Source organism: Melanerpes formicivorus, unplaced genomic scaffold, assembly GCF_026170545.1.
Source record: "Melanerpes formicivorus ecotype bairdi unplaced genomic scaffold, bMelFor1.0.p_v2 SCAF_64, whole genome shotgun sequence".
NCBI lineage: Eukaryota > Metazoa > Chordata > Aves > Piciformes > Picidae > Melanerpes > Melanerpes formicivorus.
Genome location: NW_027142416.1, coordinates 1,569,115 through 1,592,065, shown reverse-complemented (window position 1 = coordinate 1,592,065; position 22,951 = coordinate 1,569,115). Strand labels below are relative to the sequence as shown.

General features: G+C 46.5%; 1 protein-coding gene across 1 annotated transcript in view; it reads left to right on the top strand.

Moving 5' to 3' along the window:
* LOC137453274 (potassium voltage-gated channel subfamily KQT member 1-like) overlaps positions 1-22,951 on the top strand; it is a 374,577-nt gene that overhangs the window by 42,434 nt on the left and 309,192 nt on the right. The window contains exon 11 of the mRNA XM_068162391.1: positions 8,096-8,210. Coding sequence (XP_068018492.1) covers positions 8,096-8,210 — 115 coding nt within the window. The remainder of the gene's footprint in view (positions 1-8,095; positions 8,211-22,951) is intronic.

The window sequence follows — 22,951 nt, the reverse complement described above, 5'->3', positions numbered from 1 at the left end:
GAAAATTCCCCCCAGCATAAAATTGCCAGACCCGCACGGCTGAAAGCAAATAAAGCTGTGTTTACAAGCAAAGCTACAATCTAAAATGTGGAATGCAATGAATATGCACAAAATATACAATATTTACATATATGTACAATTTATGAACAGCAGAAGAGCCCCCCCTGGACAAAGCAGGGCCTTACTACTAGCTTCCCTGCTCCCTTCCCTCCCTCCTGTACACAAGGGACAAGAGAAAGAGCAGAGAGCTACTGTTAGTTGCTTAACCACAACAAGAATAGATTCAAGGTCAGCAAAGCCAGCAAGAGCCAGAAGTTAGTATCTGCCAGAGTGAGGAAGCCAAAAAGAGAGAAAGTTAGTTGATCCAAACCAAGTTTGTTAGTAGTCTGCCCAATGGGATTATTTAGGCCATATCATTATTTTCCTTTTTACATCCAATAGGGATTGATGTACATTCTACTACTTTCTGTTCAAGATCTGTGGAAATTTCTTCAAGGCACAGCCTAAAACTACCACAGCAGCACACCTCGCTCTGCACACCCCACCTACAGGAAGCTATAAATGCAACACAACTTCCTAATCACATTTGCAGTTTCCATCCTCCTGACAAGGTGTCTTGAAACAATTTGCTGTGCCTAGGAAACAACTTGTCTTGCCTTTTGTGTGTGTGGGTTTAAAAGAAAATATTTGGTAGGGGATCAAGAGAGTGTCATGGAAGTCATTTCCCCCTGCTGCCTCTGTTAAAGTTCATCTGTAGATGTGGGTATATGGCCCTGATCAGTCATGAGATCTCTGAATTGTTAGGGTTGGAAGGACCTCAAGGATCATCCAGTTCCAACCCCCTCTGCCATGGGCAGGGACATATCACACCAGATCAGGTTCTTCACAGCCACATCCAGCCTGGCCTTCAAAACCTCCAGGGATGAGGTTTCCATCACCTCCCTGGGCAACCTGTGCCAGTCTCTCACCACCCTCATAGGGAAGAATTTTTTTCCTAACATCCAATCTGAATCTACCCATTTTCAGTTTTTTTCCACATTCCCCTAGTCCTATCACTACCTGACTTCCTAAAAAGTTTCTCCCCAGCTTTCTTGTAGCCCCCTTCAGATACTGGAAGGCCACAATTAGGTCTCCTTGGAGCCTTCTCTTCTCTAGAGTGAATCACAGGATCACCAAGGTTGGAAGAGACCTCAAAGATCATCAAGTCCAACCTAACACCACAGACTTCATGACTAAACCATGGCACCAAGTGCCACATCCAATCCCCTCTTGAGCCTCTCCAGGGATGGTGACTCCACCACCTCCCTGGGCAGCACATTCCAGTGGCGAATGACTCTCTCAGTGAAGAACTTTCTCCTCACCTCCAGCCTAAACTTCTCCTGGTGCAGCTTGAGACTATGTCCTCTTGTTCTGGTGCTGGTTGCCTGAGAGAAGAGACCAACCCCTTCCTGGCTACAACCACCCTTCAGGTAGCTGTAGGGAGCAATGAGGTCTCCCCTGAGCCTCCTCTTCTCCAGACTAAGCAATCCCAGCTCTCTCAGTCTTTCCTCCTAGGGCTTGTGTTCCAAACCCCTCACCAACTTTGTTGCCCTTCTCTGGACACCTTCCAGCAAGTCAACCTCCTTCCTAAACTGAGGGGCCCAGAACTGGACACAGGACTCAAGGTGTGGCCTAACCAGTGCAGAGTACAGGGGCACAATGACTTCCCTGCTCCTGCTGGCCAGACTATTCTTGATGCAGGCCAGGATGCCATTGGCCTTCTTGGCCACCTGGGCATACTGCTGGCTCATGTTTAGGCAGCTGTCTATCAGCACCCTCAGGTCCCTCTCTGTTTGCCAGCCCTCCAGCCACTCTGACCCCAGCCTGTAGCTCTGCATGGGGTTGTTGTGGCCAAAGCGCAGCACCTGGCACTTGGATTTGTTGAATGCCATCCTGTTGGACTCTGCCCATCTGTCCAGCTGGTCGAGGTCCCTCTGCAGAGCCCTTCTGTCCTCCAGCTGACCAACATCTGCTCCCAACTTGGTGTTATCTGCGAATTTGCTGATGACTGACTCAATCCCCTCATCCAGATCATCAATGAAGATATTAAAGAGCATGGGGAGCCTCAACTCTCTCAGTCTGTCCTCACAGGTGTGTTGCTCTAGCCTTCTGATCATCCTCGTGGTCCTTCTCTGGGTATGCTCCAGCATGTCCAGATCCTTCCTGTAACAGGGGCTCCAGAACTGGATGCATTGAGATTTAGAATTGAGTCATCTTCCCAAATACCAAAGCTGAATTTGTGTCTCAGGCCTCAGTAATGCAGATGAAAGAAGCCAGAATGAACCAAAGCCTTATAGGGTAGGAGTAGTCATAGCTGTTGTTATTTGTGCAATGTCTGCTTCCTCTTAAAAATGCTGCCCTCAGCCCATTCACTTCTCAGGTTCAGCTTTCATCCAGACTGTTCTTTGGGTCTGGCAGCAGCCACAGCCAGGTCACAAGGTACTGACCCTTGTAGCCAGCAGTCTCAGTACCTGGAGCTCTCTCTCAGCTGCATAGCTCTTCAAGAAGAACACTCCCTACTCCATGGAGATGTATTTTATGGGTGGAATGGCTCAGTTGAAGTGAGAAGTGCAAGGTGCGCTTAGGGATGTGCTCAGGAGTGAGCTCCTTCTCCTTCCTGCATACGGGTGCTTTGGTGGAGGGAAAGAGAGGCTGCTGGGCTAGCTTAACCTGTCAGTGTGCTTCTCACTCTCACTGCCATTGTTCAAGCACAGTTGTGGCCTGCTGCCAGAGGAGAATCAAGGTCACACTAAGCCTCAAGAGCTACACATTCACTTACATTTCCATGATGTCATCAGTAACGTAAGACTTGAGGCCTCTGACTGAGGACAGGTCTCAACTGAAAGTTAGATCTCAGTTCCAAAAGTCATCATTCCCTTATGCTAGAACTTCTGGTTTCTGTAAGGAGTGTAGAGTACTAACTAGGCTGAGTCTTCTAAGCTAGGATTTGGAATCTCAAAAAAAAATGGGTTAAAGTTGTGCTTTATTTGTAGCAGCAAAAGCTCAGCAGCTTCTTTGTAATGAAAAGAGAACCTTCAAAAATATTTCCTAATGGAAGTTCTGAGTGAGCAGGATGAGGAAGTGGGAAGGTAGCGTTACTAATGAGGGCAGATACTGAGCCAGCTCTGAAGTATGTGGCTGAAGACTCCCGGAACTGAAATAAAATGTGATGAGTTGATCTGCAGCATTTCTAGGAAGATAACTTCTTCCAAGGAGGATCTGTGCTCATAAGGTGTTAGCAGTTCAGATTCTATCATCTGAAGATCTGTCAGTCAATTGGATACTGGGTAAAAATAATAATGGCTATTTTTAATTCCTTTATTAATAGCTGTAACCTAGACTTTTACTTAAATTCCTGCTCTGCTTAAAATACCTTCACATTCAGCATTTAGCAAGTGTCCCCTAAAGAAGAGATGGCTTTGGGGGAACCATAGAGCTACCCTTCCAATAGCCAAAGGGAACCTCCAGGAAGGCTGCAGAGGGACTTTTCCTGAGGATGTCTAGAGATGAGACAAGAGGGAATGGTTTGAAGCTGAGGGAGAGCAGGGTTAGACTGGATCTGAGGAAGAAGTTCTTCAGTGTAAGGGTGGTGAGACTCTGGAATAGGCTGCCCAGGGAGACTGTGGGTGCCTCCTGCCTGGGGGTGTTGAAGGCCAGGCTGGATGAGGCCTTGAGCAGCTCAGCCTTGTTGTAAGGAGTGGGGAGGTTGAAGGAGATGATCTCTGAGGTCCCTTCCAACCTGAGCCATTCTAGGATTTCGTGCAGTCAATAGCTACAGATTATTTTGCTGTTTGCTATGATTCCTAGGACAAATCTGACAATTATTTCCTCTGGTAGTAAGATTTATTTTCATTTACAGCATTTTTGTGGTCAGTTTGTTGTGTCTCGAATTCATGGTTAATTGCTAATGAGTGGGAAATTACTCTATAAGGATTTAATTGTGTGATGCAAAGAACTGCAGCAGAGCATCAAATAATGGTGGCATATTTCACTGCAATTCCAGTAACTGAGGTTTTGTATTCTGGTGAGTCAAAACACTGGAAGAACTCAGAAGCTGTTTCTAATTTTACTGTCACTGCAATTGGTGTGCTTTGACTGTTGAGTCATGAAAAATAAAAATGTTTTCAGAGTGCTTTATTTTCTCTGATAGCCACACTAGAACTGAACTTCCTTTTTACAATAAACAGTTTTACTGCAGTGGCAGCTCTGAATCCCCTAATGGAAAGGAACTTGGTGTATTTACATTACATGACGTGCTCCCTCTGGGTGATTCTAAGTGTTTGTGTGTGTTAAGAGATCTCACAGCAGAGCTAACAAGCTGCCAAATTACATTTCTCTGGCAATTAATTGTTTCATTTGAAGGTCAGGTCCTTCTTGTCCTTAAGAGAAGAGGCAAGCAGTGGAGAAGGTTTCCTATCCAAGCTATTTTTTTGTCTTTTTTTCCTTGATAGTTCTTCCTGTGTGTTTCTTTCTCCAGAATACCTGAAGTAGCAGTCAAATGTTGCTATCCTTAAAAAGACAAATGCATTAGTAGCAGTGACTCAATTTAATCTGGAATTTAAACTTGTGTCTGAATATAATCACAAAGTGCAGATGTTGTCTCCAACTTGGAAAATGTGATCAAAATATCTGTGGGCTCAAGGATGGAAGGGACCTCAGAGTTCATCTCCTCCAACCTCCCCACCAGGGGCAGGAACACTTCTCAACTGCACTCAGCTGCTCAAGGCCTCATACAACCTGACTTTCAACATGCTAAGGGAGGAGGCAGCCACAGCCTCCCTGGGCAGCCTGTTCCAGAGTCTCACCACCCTCCTGCTGAAGAACTTCTTCCTCAGATCCAGTCTAACCCTGCTCTCCCTCAACTTCAAACCATTCCCCCTTGTCCTGTCTCTAGACACCTCCAGGAAAAATCCCTCTGCAGCCTTCCTGGAGGATCCCTTTGGGGATTGGAAGGCAGCTCTTAGGTCCCTTGCATCAATGCTTTTATCACAACACAATCAATAGATGTTTAAAAGTAATTAATTTACTCAGATTAAATTGGCCAAGGAAAATCCTTCCTTAACTTATTGCTTCTGAAGGGGTCTGTGCTGAGAGCAGAGGAAATCACAGCTCCTTATCTGAGCAGATATGAGTGGCACCAGCGCTGCATGCTCCTCTACTATGCTTCATTAATCTCCAGTTGTCTCCTGACAGGTCCTATCTGTGCATGAGGAGGTACTTAGAGCTCAGTGTGCAATTGGTCCCTGGCCACTTTTCTGAGGCTATCAACAATCCTGCCTGTCACTTAATGCCAAACATTGCACAGGTTCAGTGGGTGCTTGCTCACTCCACAAGTTATTTCATACAAATTATTGTGCTCAATATTCTAAGCCTATGTATTCCCTTTAGAGTTGCTTTTGTGCTGAATGGACTTTTTCTTAAGCAGACCTGCATGATGCTGTAGAGAATTTTTGGTGGCTTGCCTGCTGCTGTTTGTTGTGTTCTTTAAATATGTACATCTTTCTATTTGCTTGCTCTTAGAAGCATGTTCAGGTAATTGGGTAGGTAACAGCATCTTCAGATGCATTCAAAAGAAAGTATCTTTCATTGTTCTTTCCTTGCATCCAAAATGTGGGCAGCAGAGCAAGAAGGGATTCTGCACCTTGACTCTGCTCTGCTGAGACCCCACCTCCAATCCTGCCTACAGTTATGGTATCTCCAGCATAAGAAGGACATAGAGCTTGTGGAGAGAGTCCAGAGGAGGCCACAAAGATACTCCAAGGGCTGGAGTACTTCTGCTATGAAGATAGGTATGGTGTGAAGCTGAGGGAGAGCAAAGTTAGGCTGGACCTAAGGAAAAAGTTAAGTACCAGGGTGGTGAGACTCTGGAACAGGATGCCCAGGGAAGCTGTGGCTGCCTCCTACCTGGGGATATCACAGCATAACTAAGGTTGGAAGAGACCTCGAGGATCATTGAGTCCAACCTGTCACCACAGACCTCATGAGTAGAAGGGGTGTTGAAGGCCAGGTTGGATGAGGCCTTGAGCAGCTGAGTCTAATTGACAGGTGTCCTTGGGCATTGTGGTGAGGTTTGAACAGATGAGCTCTGAGGTCCCTTCCAGCCTGAGGCATTCTACGAAGTTTTCCAGGACTGTCTGCCTTTGTGAGTTTGAGTTATGTACTGATATGCATCTCCATTTCCCTGTTGTCCCATTGGGTGTGCAGTGAGTGCCTGGGTTCCATGGGGTGCAGGTCAGTATGTGAGTTGGCCTGCAGGCTTAGCTAAACAAAAGCATGTACAAGAAATCAAGGCATGTGGAGTGCTGATTGCTTACATCAGATACACAGCAAAGCAGATGTTGAAGTTCATCTACAACCCATGCAGCTGAATGTGTGGCTAAATGCAGCAGCAGCAGTGCATGACACTTCTAGTGTGTGCTTAGCAATAAGTTTGCAGCCCATACAAATTCATTCCAATCTGTCAGTTACCCTTTGCAGATGCTTTTGTATTTCTGTTCTGCTAGTAAACCAGCATTTTCTTGATTTGTGGTCTGATGCTTCAGATCTTCTGGGAACAAAATCACATCGAAGGGGAATGTACAAGAAGTGCAGTATCATCAGTGTGTCTAATGACAAGAAATTTAGATACCTACAAATAGATACATGGAATGGTATTAAATACTTTGTGTTTACACCTTGTTGCTTCCAAGTGTCTATGCTCAGAAAATATTCCCTAACTGAATAGGTGCAACTTCTTCTTGAGTAGTAGCATGTACAAATCATAGAATCAATAAGGTTGAAAGAGACCTCAAAGATCATCATGTCCAACCTGTCACCACAGACCTCATGACTACTAAACCATGGCACCAAGTGCCACCTCCAATCCCCTCTTGAACACCTCCAGGGATGGTGACTCCACCACCTCTCTGAACAGTACATTCCAATGGCAAATGACTCTGTGAGAACTTTCTCCTCACCTCCAACCTAAACTTCCCTTGGTACAGCTTGAGACTGTGTCCTCTTGTTCTGGTGCTGTTTGCCTGGGAGAAGAGACCAACCCCCACCTTTCAGGTAGTTGTAGAGGGCAATGAGATCTCCCCTGAGCCTCCTCCAGGCTAAACAATCCCAGCTCCCTCAGCCTCTCCTCATAGGGCTTGCGTTCAAGGCCTCTCCCCAGCCTTGTTGCCCTTCTCTGGACACGTTCAAGCGTCTCGATGTCCTTCTTAAACTGAGGGGCCCAGAACTGGACACAGGACTCAAGGTGTGGGCTAACCAGTGCTGAGTACAGGGGCACAATGACTTCCCTGCTCCTGCTGGCCACACTATTCCTGATGCAGGCCAGGATGCCGCCAACCTTCTTGGCCACCTGGGCACACTGCTGGCTCATGTTTAGGCAGCTGTCAATCAGCACCCCCAGGTCCCTATCTGTTTGGCATCTCTCCAGCCACTCCAACCCCAGCCTGTAGTGCTGCCTGGGGTTGTTGTGGCCAAAGTGCAGCACAAAGGAAGGATGACTTCTCTTTCCCCTTCCTAATTTCTTTACCTCCTATCTTTGCTACTCTGCAACAACAAAAATCAGGCACTCATTCCCACAGAAATCAGTTTGGAAAAAGGCAAGCTTATTAAAATAAATATGGAGAGGGAAGATAGTTCTGGCCTGAGCTCAAGTGTTAAAAACTTCTCCTATCTAGTAGCTGGGCCTTGCAGCCTTATGTTTGACTTCTGACAAGCATCACTGCCATGTGTTGAATGTATTTTAAGGGTCCAGATTTCCTCAGAATGAAAACATTATCATTAATTACTTCAGTGCTCAGTTTGTGGCTTCTTGGCATTAAAAAAGTATTGTTCCTTTTTGTGTGGCTTTTTGGGAAGTTTGATTTCTGACTGCACACTGCTGTCCAAGTGAGTTCTGGAAGTTCACTTGGGGAGTGCAAGCTTGGACTTCAGAAGCTGGCAGAAAGCTGTGCCTGATATTGGAACCATGTCTTCAGCTGCTGTGCAGTACCTGAAGCAAGGGGAAGGGGTTGTGGAAGTCCTGTCTTAACCCATTGTGGCTTCTTTCCCTTTTTTTGTACAGTGAAGGGACGTTTACAAGGGAACACCCAAGAAATGTGCAGGGACAACAGCTTTGCTGATGACATTGCCCTTGTATCAGAAGAGTCACCACTGCCAGCTGTATCTGATGTGGCACAGTAAGTGGAACAACTCTTTTGTAATTGAAAATTTAATGGTGAGGGACAGTTGTATACAAGTACTACTTCTGGGGTGTCTGCACTTGAAGCCATGATGAGTTTGAATTTGTTGAACTGTGTGTCCATGTTCCTCCAAAATGCAAGTTTGGTTTCAAGCTGAAGGCAAGCAGTCAGAGGTATGGAAAGAGAAGCACTACTGTGCCATGGGTGGCTCACAGTCTGGGTCTCTTTGTTCCCCTTTGGAAGGCAGCTGGCAGCTCCTGGGAATGATTTTTGCAGATTGATTCAGAATTGTACAAATTCTAAACCTGTCTGAGCTGTAAAACTCTCCTAATGTGAATGATTCTAATTGGATAGATCCACTGCTGCTAGGTGAACCTCATGAAGTTCAACAAGAGCAAGTGCAAGGTTCTGCACCTGGACTGGAACAATCCTCGCTATCAATACAGACTGGGGCATGAGGTGTTAGAAAGCAGCCCTGTGGAAAAGGATTTGAGGGTGATGATGGACGAGAAGCTGGACATGAGCAGGGAGTGTGAGCTTGCAGCCCAGAAGACCTATCACATCCTGGGCTGCATCAAAAGATGTCTTGCTAGCAGATCCAGAGAGGCAATTCTATCACTTTGCTCTGCTCTGGTGAGACCTCACCTGGAGCACTGTGTGCAGGTCTGAAGCCCTCAATATAGGAAGGACATGGACATGATGGAGAGGGTCTAGAGGAGGGCCACAAAAATGATCATGTGTTGGAACACTTCTGCTATGAGGACAGGCTGAGGGAGCTGGCGGTGTTGAGCCTGGAGAAGAGGAGGCTCCAGAGAGACCTGATAGCAGTCTGCCAGTACCTGAAAGGGGGCTACAGGAAGGATGGAGAGATACTGTTTACAAAAGCCTGCAGGGACAGGACAAGGGACAATGGCTTCAAACTAGAGAAGAGCAGATTTAGATGGGATGTTAAGAAGAAGTTCTTTACTATGAGAGTGGTGGAACACTGGAACAGATTGCCCAGGGAGGTGGTTAAGGCTCCTTCCCTGGAGATATTCTAGGTGAGGCTGGACGAGGCCCTGGGCAACCTGATCTAGTTGTCCCTCCTGACTGTGGGGAGGTTGGACTAGATGACCTTTGGAGGTCCTTTCCAGCCTGGGCTATTCTATGTGCTTAGCATGGTCTGTGATGTCTTTGAGCAGACGGACAAGCAGGTAAGTCTTCACGTGTGCTCTGCTTGCAGTGCGTGAGCTTTCCAGACCAACATGGCTTTGGCTTTGCACTTACTCCTTGTGCTTCCTGCCCTAGTGTGCCTTGGAATTTGTGATGGGAATTATCTAGCTTTTCTTGTTATAAGTTTCATTTGTGTTTCACTTGTTTACCTTGCTGGAATAAGCAATTAATCTGTCTGTTCGTGTAGACATTGTTCCATGCCCTGGTGTTACATACCAGTTAGATTTCCCCATCCCTCACCCTCTGCTTTTGAGTGAACTACACCATGGAAAGTGGTTTTATCTCCTTGGGGAATAAGATACACTTGATAACTAGTGTGACTAATCTTCTTCCAAGAGTCACAATGTGTCTGTGAATTAGACAAAAAGTCTTCCTAGAGCAGAATTCAGCCACGGGGTGTGTGTGTGTTTGCAGGGAACCCTCTCAGTCTGCAAGGTGGACTAAAAGGCTTTCAGGTATCTGTTATTGACAGCTTCACAGGGAGCACTTCATTGTGAAGTCAAGCTTGACTTTGTCAGGCTGCCAAAAGGCAAAGCTTTCCTTGTCTTCAACAAGTGCTGTGAGTTACAAAGTCATTCTCACAGTGCACCTGTATTTCAAAGTCAGGAGCTGGGCACTCCTTGAACTTTGCAAGGTGATGTGTTGATGATTAACCATGAAATGTCAGGTCTACAGCTATAGGGTTTTGAGGTTTTTTTGTTCTGTAACACAGTGGGTTCTGAAATTGTCTGTGCTGGACAGGTGATAGGAGAGATGTTCTTTGATGACAATAAGCTTTATTATTGGCCATACTCTGTTCAGAACTTCCTTCCTGCACAGTAACTGGAGTGGTTGCTCCACAACCCATGGCTTGCTGATTGGAAACTAGTGGTGCTACCATTTAAGAACACATCTGGAGTGAAGGCAAGCCAGTTCAGGAGGCTGCAGCTCCCCCCAGGTTTCAGTGGTTGATATATGCAGTATAGGATTTCTGATCTCAGTGATCCATACCAGCTGAGGAGAAGGCATGCTGTCCTGCTAGCAAGTGTAAGCTACCAGTAGCTCCAAAACCAAATGACAAACTTGGTTGATAAGATCACATTACAAGCTCAAAAATCAAGCTGAGCATAAGAGAGCTTTCTGTAGAAATGGAGCTGCTTTAAAAGTAGGACTGAAGTGCAGTGTCCTGAGCTAAGCAACAACAAGCATCATTTCCAGTACATAGAATTATGTGGCTGGCTGAAATTCTCACTGAATATCTCTGGCTCTCAGAAGTAAAAATCCTGTGTGGTTGCTGCCCTGGTTGGAGCTGTTCTGGCTGCTTCTGAGTTGTCCAAAGCTGCAGAAGAACAATGTTGTTAGAGATTAATCAACCCCAGCAGATGAAATAAATGAGTGAGTTTCATGCAGTTGATGAGTAGTTCTGTTGTTAACAGGAAATACTTGGACCACCTCATTGCCTGATGTATTTACCCACCCAATCATTCCAGTTCTGTGCTGGGCAGTGAGGAGATGGCTTCAGCAGCACACAGACTGCAGAATGGAACTTTGTGCTTTGAAACCCATCAAAACACAAGCAATAATACTTGTTTCTTTGTGGCACAGTGGCTTGGTTCCTAGGGTTAATGTCATAGAGGGTAGCTATCTAAATGAAATGACACAGTAGGAAAGGTCCAAATGTTGAGAATTACTTCTAGGACTGGAAAATAAACTATTTTTTATCACTTTGCTCTTTGCTGCTGAGTTTAGCACTTTCTTTATATCACATGGTATAAAATCAAACAACTTGAAGTTGGCTTCATCATCCAACTTGATCCAATATAATGCATAGTGCTACTTCTTTCTCCATGATGTTATGCCTTGAAGCCTTTCTTTTTCCCCCTGATTTCTTACTTCATGTACACAGATGTTCTGATGGAAGGGCAGAAGACTTGATTGTGACTTGTGGCTGGAGAGCTGCCAAACAGAAAGGGACCTGGGGGTGCTGATTGACAGCTGCCTAAACACAAGCCAGCAGTGTGCCCAGGTGGCCAAGAAGGTTGGCAGCATCCTGGCCTGCATCAGGAACAGTGTGGCCAGCAGGAGCAGGGAAGTCATTGTGCCCTCAGCACTGGTTAGGCCACACCTTGAGTCCTGTGTCCAGTTCTGGGCCCCTTAGTTTAAGAAGGACATTGAGACTCTTGAACGTGTCCAGAGAAGGGCAACAAGGCTGGGGAGAGGCCTTGAGCACAGCCCTGTGAGGAGAGGCTGAGGGAGCTGGGGTTGTTCAGCATGGAGAGGAGGAGGCTCAGGGGAGACCTCATTACTCTCTACAACTCCCTGAAGGGTGGTTGTAGCCAGGAAGGGATTGGTCTCTTCTCCCAGGCAACCAACACCAGAACAAGAGGACACAGTCTCATGCTGCACCAGGGGAAGTTTAGGCTGGAGGTGAGGAGAAAGTTCTTCATCGAGAGAGTCGTTCGCCACTGGAATGGGCTGCCCAGGGAGGTGTTGGAGTCACCATCCCTGGAGGTGTTCAAGAGGGGATTGGATGTGGCACTTGGTGCCATGGTTTAGTCATGGGTTCTGTGGTGACAGGTTGGACTCGATGATCTTTGAGGTCTCTTCCAACCTTGGTGATTCTGTGATTCTGTGAGTGTGAATGATGCCTATTTGTAAATACAACACATGGCAAATCCCTCTATTTGTAACAGCTATTTATGATGGAAGGGGCCAGAGATTGCTCCAAATGGCACTGCTTAAGCAAATGGCAGGCTGGGATTTACCTTTTTCCTGGTTTTTTTTGTGAAGTTTTGTGTCCTTTCTGTTGCTGGCAGGTCTGGTGGATGTCTCATGCAGCCTGTGATGCATGTCACAAGGTGTCTAAGGAAGCCAGCTGATCCTATTGAGCTCTGTAAAATCAGTAAGCTCCAAGCTTGCTGATTCTTGATCTGTGTCCATAAAGAACAAAAATAAAACCTCTCCCCCAAATGTGTGTGATTTGGGAAAGTGACAGAAGGAAGAGAGAAGAAGAAATACAGATCAGCATGAGAGCAGGCACACACCTCTGGGAAGTTGTGAGCCCTTTTCCCAGACCCAATATTAAAGGCCAGGCACTGCCAGTAACCGGTTCAGCCCAGAAGCTATGGTTGTGCTTTGCCTGTGTTAGGTGCCTTTGGGCGTGGGTAGGTGCTTTGATTGACAAGCAGGTATGTGAGGATCCTTGAATGTGTCCAGAGGAGGACAACAAAGCTGGTGAAGGGGCTGGAAATAACGTGCTGTCTGGAGAGACTGAGGACTTCGGGCTTTGCTAGTTTGGAGAAGAGGAGGCTGAGAGTTGACCTCCTTGCTTTCTACAGCTTTCTGAGGAGGTGAACTGGAGAGTGCTGAACTCTTCTTCCTGGTATCCACTGATATGGCATGTAGCAATGATTCAAAGCTGTGTCAGGGGAGACTCAGAACTGACAGCAGGAAGCATTTCTTTACTGTGAGGATCAAACACTTGGACAGGCTTCCTAGAACAGTGATCAATGCCATAGGCCTGTCACTGTTGGAGGAACTGGAACAAGGTCCTTTAACATGCTTTAGCTTGGGCAACCCTGAAGTGGTCAGGCAGATGGGACTGGATGATAGTTGTAGGCCCCTTCCAACTGAAGGGGGCCTACAAGAAGGCTGGGGAGGGACTTCTCAGGATAACAGGATAGGACTAGGGGGAATGGAATGAAGCTGGAGGTGGGGAGATTCAGGCTGGAGGTGAGGAGGAAGTTCTTCCCCATGAGAGTGGTGAAGCCCACCCTGGAATGGGTTGTCCAGGGAGGTGGTTGAGGCCCCATCCCTGGAGGTGTTTAAGACCAGGTTGGATGAGGCTGTGGCCAGAATGACCTAGTGTGGGGTGTCCCTGCCCATGGCAGGGGGGTTGGAACTAGATGATCCTTGTGGTCCCTTCCAACCCTGACTGATACTATGATACTATGAAATAGTCTGTTCAGCTCTAAGTTCTGTAGATCTACACTAACATACCCCTGAAAAAAATGAAACAATGGCATTGCCACTTGTTGAACTCTACAGGTGGTGTTTGGCTCTCCCTGGATTCTTCCAGGCTTCACTGGAGCTTTGCAAGGGTAAAGGAGACCACTGAACATAACTGTGAGCTTTAATGTGTTGTTTTGTCTCCAGCTGGTCCTGTTGTTGCACAGACTGTGATGACAACAGCCATTAACCATGAACATGTTTTGTGCTGTACACACTGGAGTTAACCTACAAGCAGGAAGGAGAGAATCTGGCCAACGTTCTGTATTGAAAGATTCCACCAGCCTGTTCCCAGAGCAGCTTCACAGGCAGCCTTCCTGTTTTTGTTTTTCAGAGTGCTGTGGTATAAAGCTGTGGTGTTCAAAGCAAAAGATAGAAATTCTGTGTGTCAGCGCGGTTAGGCAAGTGTGGTTGAGTCTGCACTTTGGAGTTTACAGATGTCACCTAAAGGTAAATGTCAGATGGTCTCTTAGCACAGAGCAGTGTGGTGCTGCAGCTCAGCAGCCATCGTGTCAGCTCTCTTGGGAGGAAACTTTGAGAAGGTGAGATCCACATACAGTGACACAGTCTCAAGCTGTGCCAGGGGAAGTTTAGGCTCAAGGTGAGGAGAAACTTCTTCACTGAGTCGTTTGCCATTGGAATGTGCTGCCCAGGGAGGTGGTGGAGTCACCATCCCTGGAGGTGTTCAAGAGGGGATTGGACGTGGCACTTGGTGCCATGGTCTAGTCATGAGGTCTGTGGTGACAGGTTGGACTCGATGATCTTTGATGTTTCTTCCAACCTTGGTGATACTGTGGTACCATCCTCAGTGGTGACTGTTGTCCACTGAACAACTGGAGCGGGCTGCCAGGGAAGTGATAGCTACAGCTGCTCCCCGTAGGAAAGTGGGTTGTGGATGACTTTTCATGGACTGAGAGCAACACCAACAGTTGCTCTGATTTGTGAGGACCTGTCCACTATAGAGTCAAATCATGTTAAGGAACTGTGAGTTGAATACAACCCTATGCAAATGTTTAGAAAGCATTTGTGTCCCTCTGCTTGCTGCATCCCCATGGACTCATCTGTGTTGTGTGGCTGTGGAAATGATTCACTAGTGCAGTCTGAGGGCTTAAAACAGCGTCATAGAAGCACAAAGACCTGAACATAGAAGTACACACAGTATGGGAAGAAGCTTTTGGATTGTAGGAAATGATCAGCAAAATGATCAGCAGAACAGCTTGGCATTAGTGTGTGATGGCTGCAGAAGCCAAGGAAGCGGGACTGCAGCTCACTGCCATGAGCTGTGCAAGAACCCGCAAGAGAGCAGAGAAGAGACAGGAGGCAAGGCAATGGCTGCATGGCTACAAAAGCTCAAGGCCTGCAATGTAGCACTCCCTGCTAGCAGGGGAAACTGAGAGTGAGCATGACAGAAGGCCTTGCTTTGTGCCATTGCTGGTGACTCACAAACTGAACTGTAGTGAGGAATGGAACCTTCTGTCGGGACTGAAGCTTAATGGGGCAAAGAAGTGATTGTGGTCTGCTGGTGTTTGTGCTTGCTTTGTGCTGCCTGCAAGAATAAAAGCACCAGAGCTGCTCTCCACTGCAGCAGAGCTGGGGTCTGCAGAGACTGGGGAGGAGGACACAGCACTGCTGCTCACTGGGGTGGAAAAGCTGATAGGAATCCATGCAAAGATCTTTAAAGGAAGATGCCTCATTATTGGTCTTGGCATCTGGCTTTGCTCCTTGAAAACAAGTTAAGGAACAGTGTTGGCATTTCTTTTTTCTTTGGTTTTTTTTTGTGTTGAAAGTAGTTGACCTGGCATTGGCATCTATGAAATTGATCTGGTTTCCTCCACCACCCACTAACACCAACTTCACAAAAAGTGAGGGGAACAAACTAAAACTTTTGCTAGGTCTGAAAGCTTACACAAGATGTGCTCGAACCAAATGATGCTGTCTGTTCCTTTTGAAGTTACTGGACAGCACTTGATAAAGAGGGATGTTAAATCTTTCAGCTTTATTTCAGCCTCCTGCTTTCTCCTTCCATCTGTAGATGGCAGTGGAGGTTTAACAGGGATTTAGGAATATTTTTGTGTGATTCTTCTTTGGCTCTGCTGGAAAATCCAGTGGTGTGTAGCTCTTGACACAAATCATATTTTCAGTCCTTCTCTTCTTGTGGCCTATCTCTGCAAACACCATTCATCTTTGTATATTTGATCACTTCCTTCTACAACTTCTTTCTTCTACTCTTATTACAGAAACAGTGCACCTTATCCCCAGCAAATCTATCACATTGAAAATCCTTAGATCTAACAGTCAGTAAGTAATCTTATGTAGGGTAATTGAATCTAAAAGCTCATTAATAACACTGCTAAGTTTGCTAAGTATCTGAAGGGTCCTCCAAGAAGGCTGCAGAGGGACTGTTTTCAAAGGCCTGGAGTGATAGGACAGGGGCAATGGTTTGAAATGAGGGAAGAGCAGATTTAGATTGGATGTGAGGAGCAAGTTCTTTAGAATGAGGGTGCTGGAACACTGCAACAGATTGCCCAGGGAGGTAGTTGAGGCCCCATCCCTGAAGATATTCAAGGTGAGACTGGACAAGGCTCTGAGCAACCTGATCTAGTGGAGGATGTCCCTGCTGACTGCAGGGGGGTTGGACTGGAAGAGCTTTGGAGGTCCCTTCCAATCCAAACTATTCAATGAAAAAGGCTTCTGAGGCATCTCTTTCAGCACCCAAAGTATTTTTATTACCATTACCATATAAAAGCCAGGCTGGTGTCAGTACAAACTGGTGCCATTCTGCAGTAACCTTTTGAAGCACTTGACATGACCGTTGAGGCCCTTCAGAGCTTGCTTTGGGCTTAAGTCTGAGGTGAAACTGTTGAAACGGTTTGCTCTCTCATTTTCACATGAGGATGTTTGGCCAGCGGAGGGCACTGCACCATCACACACTGAGGGACAAGAGCACCCCCACCCCCCCACCCCCTTGCAATGCTTCCAAATCCAATTTGTCATTTCAACAAACATATCAACTTAATTTATAAGCATCTGAATTTCCCCAATGTTAAACTGGCAAGTTGCCATGCTGAGGGAAAAAATACTGCATGTGTTTGGCCATCAGCTTAATGAGAAACTTACCCAAGCCCTTGGCACTGTGGGTGTACTTTATCTGCTGCAACACAGGCAGCTGAAACAGCCCTCTGAAAGCTGGCATAGAATCATAGAATCAGAGAATTGTTAGGCTTGGAAGGGACCTCAAGGGTCATCCAGTTCCAAGCCCCTGCTATGGACAGGGACCCCCTCACACTAGATCAGGTTGCTCAGAGCCACATCCAGCCTGGCCTTCAAAACCTCCAGGGATGAGGCTTCCACCACCTCCCTGGGCAACCTGTGCCAGTGTCTCACCACCCTCACAGGGAGGAATTTTTTCCTGACATCCAATCTGAATCTACCCATTTCTAGTTTTGCTCCATTCCCCTTTGTCCTATCACTACCTGACACCCTCAAAAGTCCCTCCCCTGCTTTCTTGTAGGCCCTTAAGATACTGGAAAGCCACAATAAAGTCTCCTCAGAGCCTTCTCTTCTCCAGACTGAACAGCCCCAATTCCCTCAGGCTGTCTCCATAGGAGAGGAGCTCCAGCCCTCTGCTCATCCTCAGGGCCCTTCTCTGGACACCTTCCAGCACCTCCAGATCCTTCCTGTAACAGGGGCTCCAGAACTGGATGCAATACTCCAGGTGGGGTCTCACCAGAGTGAAGCAGAGGGGGAGAATTCCCTCCCTTGACCTGCTGCCTGTGCTTCTGTTGATGCAGCCCAGGATGTGATTGGCTTTCTGGGCGGCAAGTACACTCTGGTGGCTCCTGTTGAGCTTCTCATCCACCAGCACCAGCATCCTCAAGCTGTGCATGCAAGTGCATGCAAGCCTCTATGCAATGGTGCTTCAGGAGTCTGAACTCCAAGGTTGTTCTGGGAACAGAAGCTTCTGTGAACACACACATGACATCTCATATAATGTCTTAATAATAATCTGCCTAATTTCACAGATTTTAGAGCAGGGATAAAGTTTTTCATGCAAGAGGTGAGATGCCCCTGGGATGTATGGCTGCAAATATCTGTCTTGCATAAGAACTGTCTCTGTTTTCAGGTCAAAGTAGACTCATATTTATGGCTTGTTTAACTCAGAAATTGTTTTTGGTCTCAGTAGCAAGATGAGAATGACAATAAAGCAACTCTTTCATTCATTACTGAAAAGCTAGACTGGAACCCTAGTCTTCAGTACTGATACATTTTGCCTGTATGTGTGAGGATGAAGCTAGTACAGGGTGAAATAATTTCATGAAGGCTTTGTTTGGGTCTCCTAACTCATTGAGGTTTTCAGTTATAATGCACATAATTGTTTCCATCAAGCTCCATATCACTTAACAGTATTGACAACTGCATTATTATGCATCTGTGCTGAAAGTCTGAAAGGTGTAGCAATGAGGGATGTTCTCTGCTGACAGTGGCACTACAACCCTGCTTAGCAGACCACTCACACAAACCAAAGGGCCAAGTGTGGTACTCCTGTTTCTGCAGTAAAAACAATAGATGTTGAAAAACCATGACTGCAACACACAGAGGAGTGTAGCTCTGTCCTTCACCATGGTACAGGGAGAGAGAAACCACTGTATGGACATGGAAGGACATGGACTTGATGGAGAGGGTCCAGAGGAGGGCCACGGAAATGATCAGGGGATTGGAACAGCTCTGCTATGAAAACAGGCTGAGGGAGCTGAGGGTGTTCAGCCTGGAAAAGAGAAGGCTCTGGGGAGACCTGATAGCAGCCTGCTAGTAGCTGAAAGCAGCCTGCAGGAAGGATGGTGAGAGACTGTTTACAAAGGCCTGCAGGGGCAGGACAAGGGGTAATGGCTTCAAACTAGAGAAGGGCAGATTTAGATTGGATATCAGGAAGAAGTTCTTCACTATAAGGGTGGTGGAACACTGAAACAGGTTACCCATGGAGGTGTTTGAGACTCCTTCCCTGGAGATATTCAAGGTGGATCTTCACGAGGCCCTGGGCAGCCTGATCTAGTTGGGGATGACCCTGCTTGAAGGCATGAAAAGCCCATTTGTTTTCCTGGGAGGTGAAGTTGTGGCAAGGGAAAGGAGATGTGGGATCAAAACCTGACATTCTCCTTGAGGCAGGGAGTATAAATTTTACCTTAATAATACCTGAGCAGTTCTGCTGTGGTCCTGCTGAGCATTGTAATAACATCCCTGCAAGTCAAATCCCTGCCTTCTTTGTGGGAGTGGACTGCCTCTCTGTAGCCTGCTTTAAGAAATGATGTTGACTGTTCCTATTAAAGAGTTTATCCAGGGCAGTATCAAGCAGAGAAAAATGCAGAAACTTGCTGTGTACCTTAGGGAAGCTCGGTGTTGTTAGTTGATAGATTGTACTGAATGTGTTAGAGGAAGGAAACAGAAAATATGACTGCAGATGTGGAGAAGAGTTGAGTAGTCTGGGAATCTAATACATGGGTGGTGATGAAAATCTATTTTAATACTCTCAAAATAACCTGCAAAATAATGTATCAACCATCAATTAAAATGACATCATTTGGTAATGATGCTTGATAGTTAGAAGCAAAACCAAAATTAACTATAGAATCCTAGAAAGGCTTTAGTGACCTGGTTCATGTTGATAAAGATGTGCAGGGCAGTGTCAGGAGGACAGAGCCAGGCTGCTCAGGGATGTCCAGTGACAGAACAAGGGGCAGTGGGGGCAAGCTGGAGCAGAGGAGGTGCCATAGGAAAATTTTCCCTGTGAGGGTGCCAGAGCCCTGGAGCAGGTTGCCCAAAGAAGTTGTGGAGTCTCCTTCTCTGGAGACAGTGCAAACCCACCTGGATGTGTCCCTGTGTGACCTGCCCTGGGTGATCCTGCTTTGGTAGGGGGATTTGGACTGGATGTTCTCTGGAGGTCCCTTCCACCTCCTACCATTCTGTGATTGTGTGAAATTACTCTGGAGTTGAGAGTTCTTTGAGCTACTTCTGTGAGCTACTTCTGTTCTATAGAAATAGAGATAAAGTATGGATCACTTATGACAGCTCCAGACCCACCTCTTTTATAAATGTTTGAATTGTGCACCTTTCCACATGTCCTATGGGCCTTTTACAAATACATTTCGAAGAAAAATCTTGTGAGAAAAAATAAGTTCTGTATAGATCCGGTACCTGAAGGTGGCTACAGGAAGGATGGAGAGAGACTGTTTACAAAGGCCTGCAGTGACAGGATGAGGGGCAATGGCTTCAAACCAGAGAAGAGCAGATTTAGATTGGATATCAGGAAGAAGTTCTTTACTATGAGGCTGGTGGAACAATGGAACAGGTTGCCCAGGGAAGTATATGAGACTCCTTCTCTGGAGATATTCAAGGTGATGCTGGACGAGGCCCTGGGCAGCCTGATCTGGTTGGGGATGTCCCTGCTGACTGTGGGGAAGTCAAACTGGATGAGCTACGCAGGTCCCTTCCAGCCTGGGCTATTCTGTGATCTTCATGTCATTATGTACTGAAATCCCAAACTGTTTTCCTTCCCTAGGTGACCAGGCTGTGCCCAGCTGCAGCAAAAATACACTGTAATTTTTTCTCTTCCATACTGCAATTTTTTCCCCCCACTAAAACCACATTTATTTTGCAACAAGCAGTGTCTCCCCACCCTCACTGGGAAAGAATTTCTTCCTCATGTGCAGCCTAAATCTGCCCTTCTCAAGCTCCAATCCATTCCTTCTCATCCTGTCACTACAAGCCCTTGTCTGAAGGCACTTCCCAGCTTTCTTGCAGGCCCTTTCATGTACTGGAAGGCTGCTCTAAGGTGTCCTGGATAGATAACATTTTGAGCAAAGCTTTGAACCAGTAACCAAATAAATACTCATTGCTAAACCAACACACAGAATCACAGTATCACCAAGGTTGGAAGAGACCTGAAAGATCATCAAGTCCAACCTGTCACCACAGACCTCATGACTAAACCATGGCACCAAGTGCCACATCCAATCCCCTCTTGAACACCTCCAGGGATGGTGACTCCACCACCTCTCTGGACAGCACATTCCAATGACAAACAACTCTCTCGATGAAGAACTTTCTCCTCACCTTGAGCCTAAACTTCCCCTGGTGCAGCTTGAGACTGTGTCCTTGAGACTGTTGCCTGGGAGAAGAGACCAACCCCTTCCTGGCTGCAACCACCTTTCAGGTAGTTGTAGACAGCAATGAGGTCTCCCCTGAGCCTCCTCTTCTCCAGGCTAAACAACCTCAGCTCCCTCAGCCTCTCCTCACAGGCTGTGCTCAAGGCCTCTCACCAGCCTTGTTGCCCTTCTCTGGACATGTTCAAATGTCTCGATGTCCTTCTTAAACTGCGGGTCCCAGAACTGGACACAGGACTCAAGGTGTGGCCTAACCAATGCAGAGTCCAGGGGCACAATGACTTCCCTGCTCCTGCTGGCCACACTATTCCTAATGCAGGCCAGGATGGCATTGTCCTTCTTGGCCACCTGGGCACACTGCTGGCTCATGTTTAGGCAGCTGTCAATCAGCATCCCCAGTTCCCTTTCTGTTTGGCAGCTCTCCAGCCACTCTGACTCCAGCCTGTGGCTCTGCATGGGGTTGCTGTGGCCAAAGTGCAGCACTTGGCACTTGGACTTGTTAAATGCCATCCCATTGGATTCTGCCAATCTGTCCAGTTGGTGGAGGTCCCTCTGCAGAGCCTTTCTACCCTCTAACTGACCAGCGTCTGCTCCCAAAGCGATTTGGATTAACTGCAGTTGCCTCTGTGGCTGTGTCTGGGAGACTTTGTTACAACTGCAACTTCTGCATTGCGACAGTGTCTGATCCTCTGAAGAGGGCTGAGGAAGGACTGAGACAATAAAAGCTGATGGGTGTTGTCGCTTTGGGCATTTGACCGCTGTGTTAACTTCAGTGCCTGCAATCTTTAAGAAGCTACTTTAAGGAAATGTAAATGTTATAAATTCTTTGACACCCTGGTGCTTCCTCATGGATTTGTCAGCTCTGACGCTTTTACAACTGCCACGTGTGAAATCTTTCTGTGGCAGGCAAAACTTTATAACCTCCATGTGGGACACGGAGAGTTACTTTTGAGGTTGGATATACAGAAATAGATGCCAGACAAATACCAGCGCCAGTCTGCCTTTTGTTTTTTCCCTTTTCAGTGCACTGTCATTTGGAGAAGCAATTACACTCTCTCTTTTTTTCCCTAAATTCAAGCCCCTCTATCTCCAGGGCCGTTTTCCCCCCATCACCCAACAATGCTTTTAGATGTTATCACTGTGTTCTCCAAAAACTTTGCCCTAATTGCTTAGCTGTTTGTTTGTATTGCTAAGACAATTTATCTCTGGTCTCTGGGTCAAAATGAATGTATCAGAGCATTACAGTACAGAAAGCTTAGTACGTGGGCACTGGAGCTTGCAGTCATTGCACGCTGTATTGAGCTCTGTTCCTCTCGTTTCTCATGGCCCTTTTGCTGCTCGCAGGCTGTAATGGCATTTTTCGTCAGTTACTGATACTTATCTGCTCTGGTTTACGTTGGCTAGTCTGCCTGCACCCGAGGACTGGCGAGAATGGATTATCTCGATGGCCTTTGTGATTGAGTCATCTGGCTATGACATACAGTGGTGCTCATTAGCATTGAAAGATGTTTGAAAACAAAGTTCAGAGAACTACCAGCACCGTTCTTGTGTTGATTCCTCTCACTGCAGCCGTTGCTGCTGAAGGATCCCCTCCAGCGTGCTCTGTGACTTGTCCCTGCAATGGGAGTTCAATAATACGATGTAATTGGTATTTGATTGCTTGGATACAACTTTGCTGGAGGTTTCCACCTGTTGCTGTGCTGAACTAGTTTGTTATTTTTTAACACATCTGAACTGAAACCTGTGGAACCTGCAGCGTTCAGCCGGCATTTCAGATAAACAAAGCAGGAGCTCTTCCTGTATTTCTTACCTTTTCTAAGCTGTAGCTGCAGTAGATGTTGTAAATCTTCACCTTGGAGTATCATTATTTGGGACAATCACAGGCTGTCTCATCCTGGCAATGAATTGTGTTGGGTGGGGGGTGGTTTTGGTGTGGTTTGTTGTTTGTTTGTTGTGGGTTTGGTGTGGTTGTTGGGGTTTTTTGTTGTTGTTGTTTGTTTGGGGGTTTTATTGTAGTTTTTTGTTTGTTTGTTTAATGTAGAAGTTGTTTCAGTGTGATTTGTATGTATAATCTTTTGTGTCTAACTGTGAGTGAAAGTTTTCTGTTAATCTCATGTTAGCTACCTGACAAGCTCTACTTTGGAAAATGACCCTGTTAGTGTCCAAGTTAAACTAGCACTGGCCAAGGAGAACTTGCCAGCCAAGGAACTGCTCTTGAGGGTTTTGACTGCAAGCCCTTAGTTTGGCCCCCATTGCAGTGAACCCAAGGTGAGCTCTAAATGAAGTACAGTTTGTGAAGCTGGTTTCCCCTGCTGCCACACTGTACTGCTGCTGTTACCGAGAAAGAATTGCTTTGGGACATGAACTTTGATGTTTCAGCAG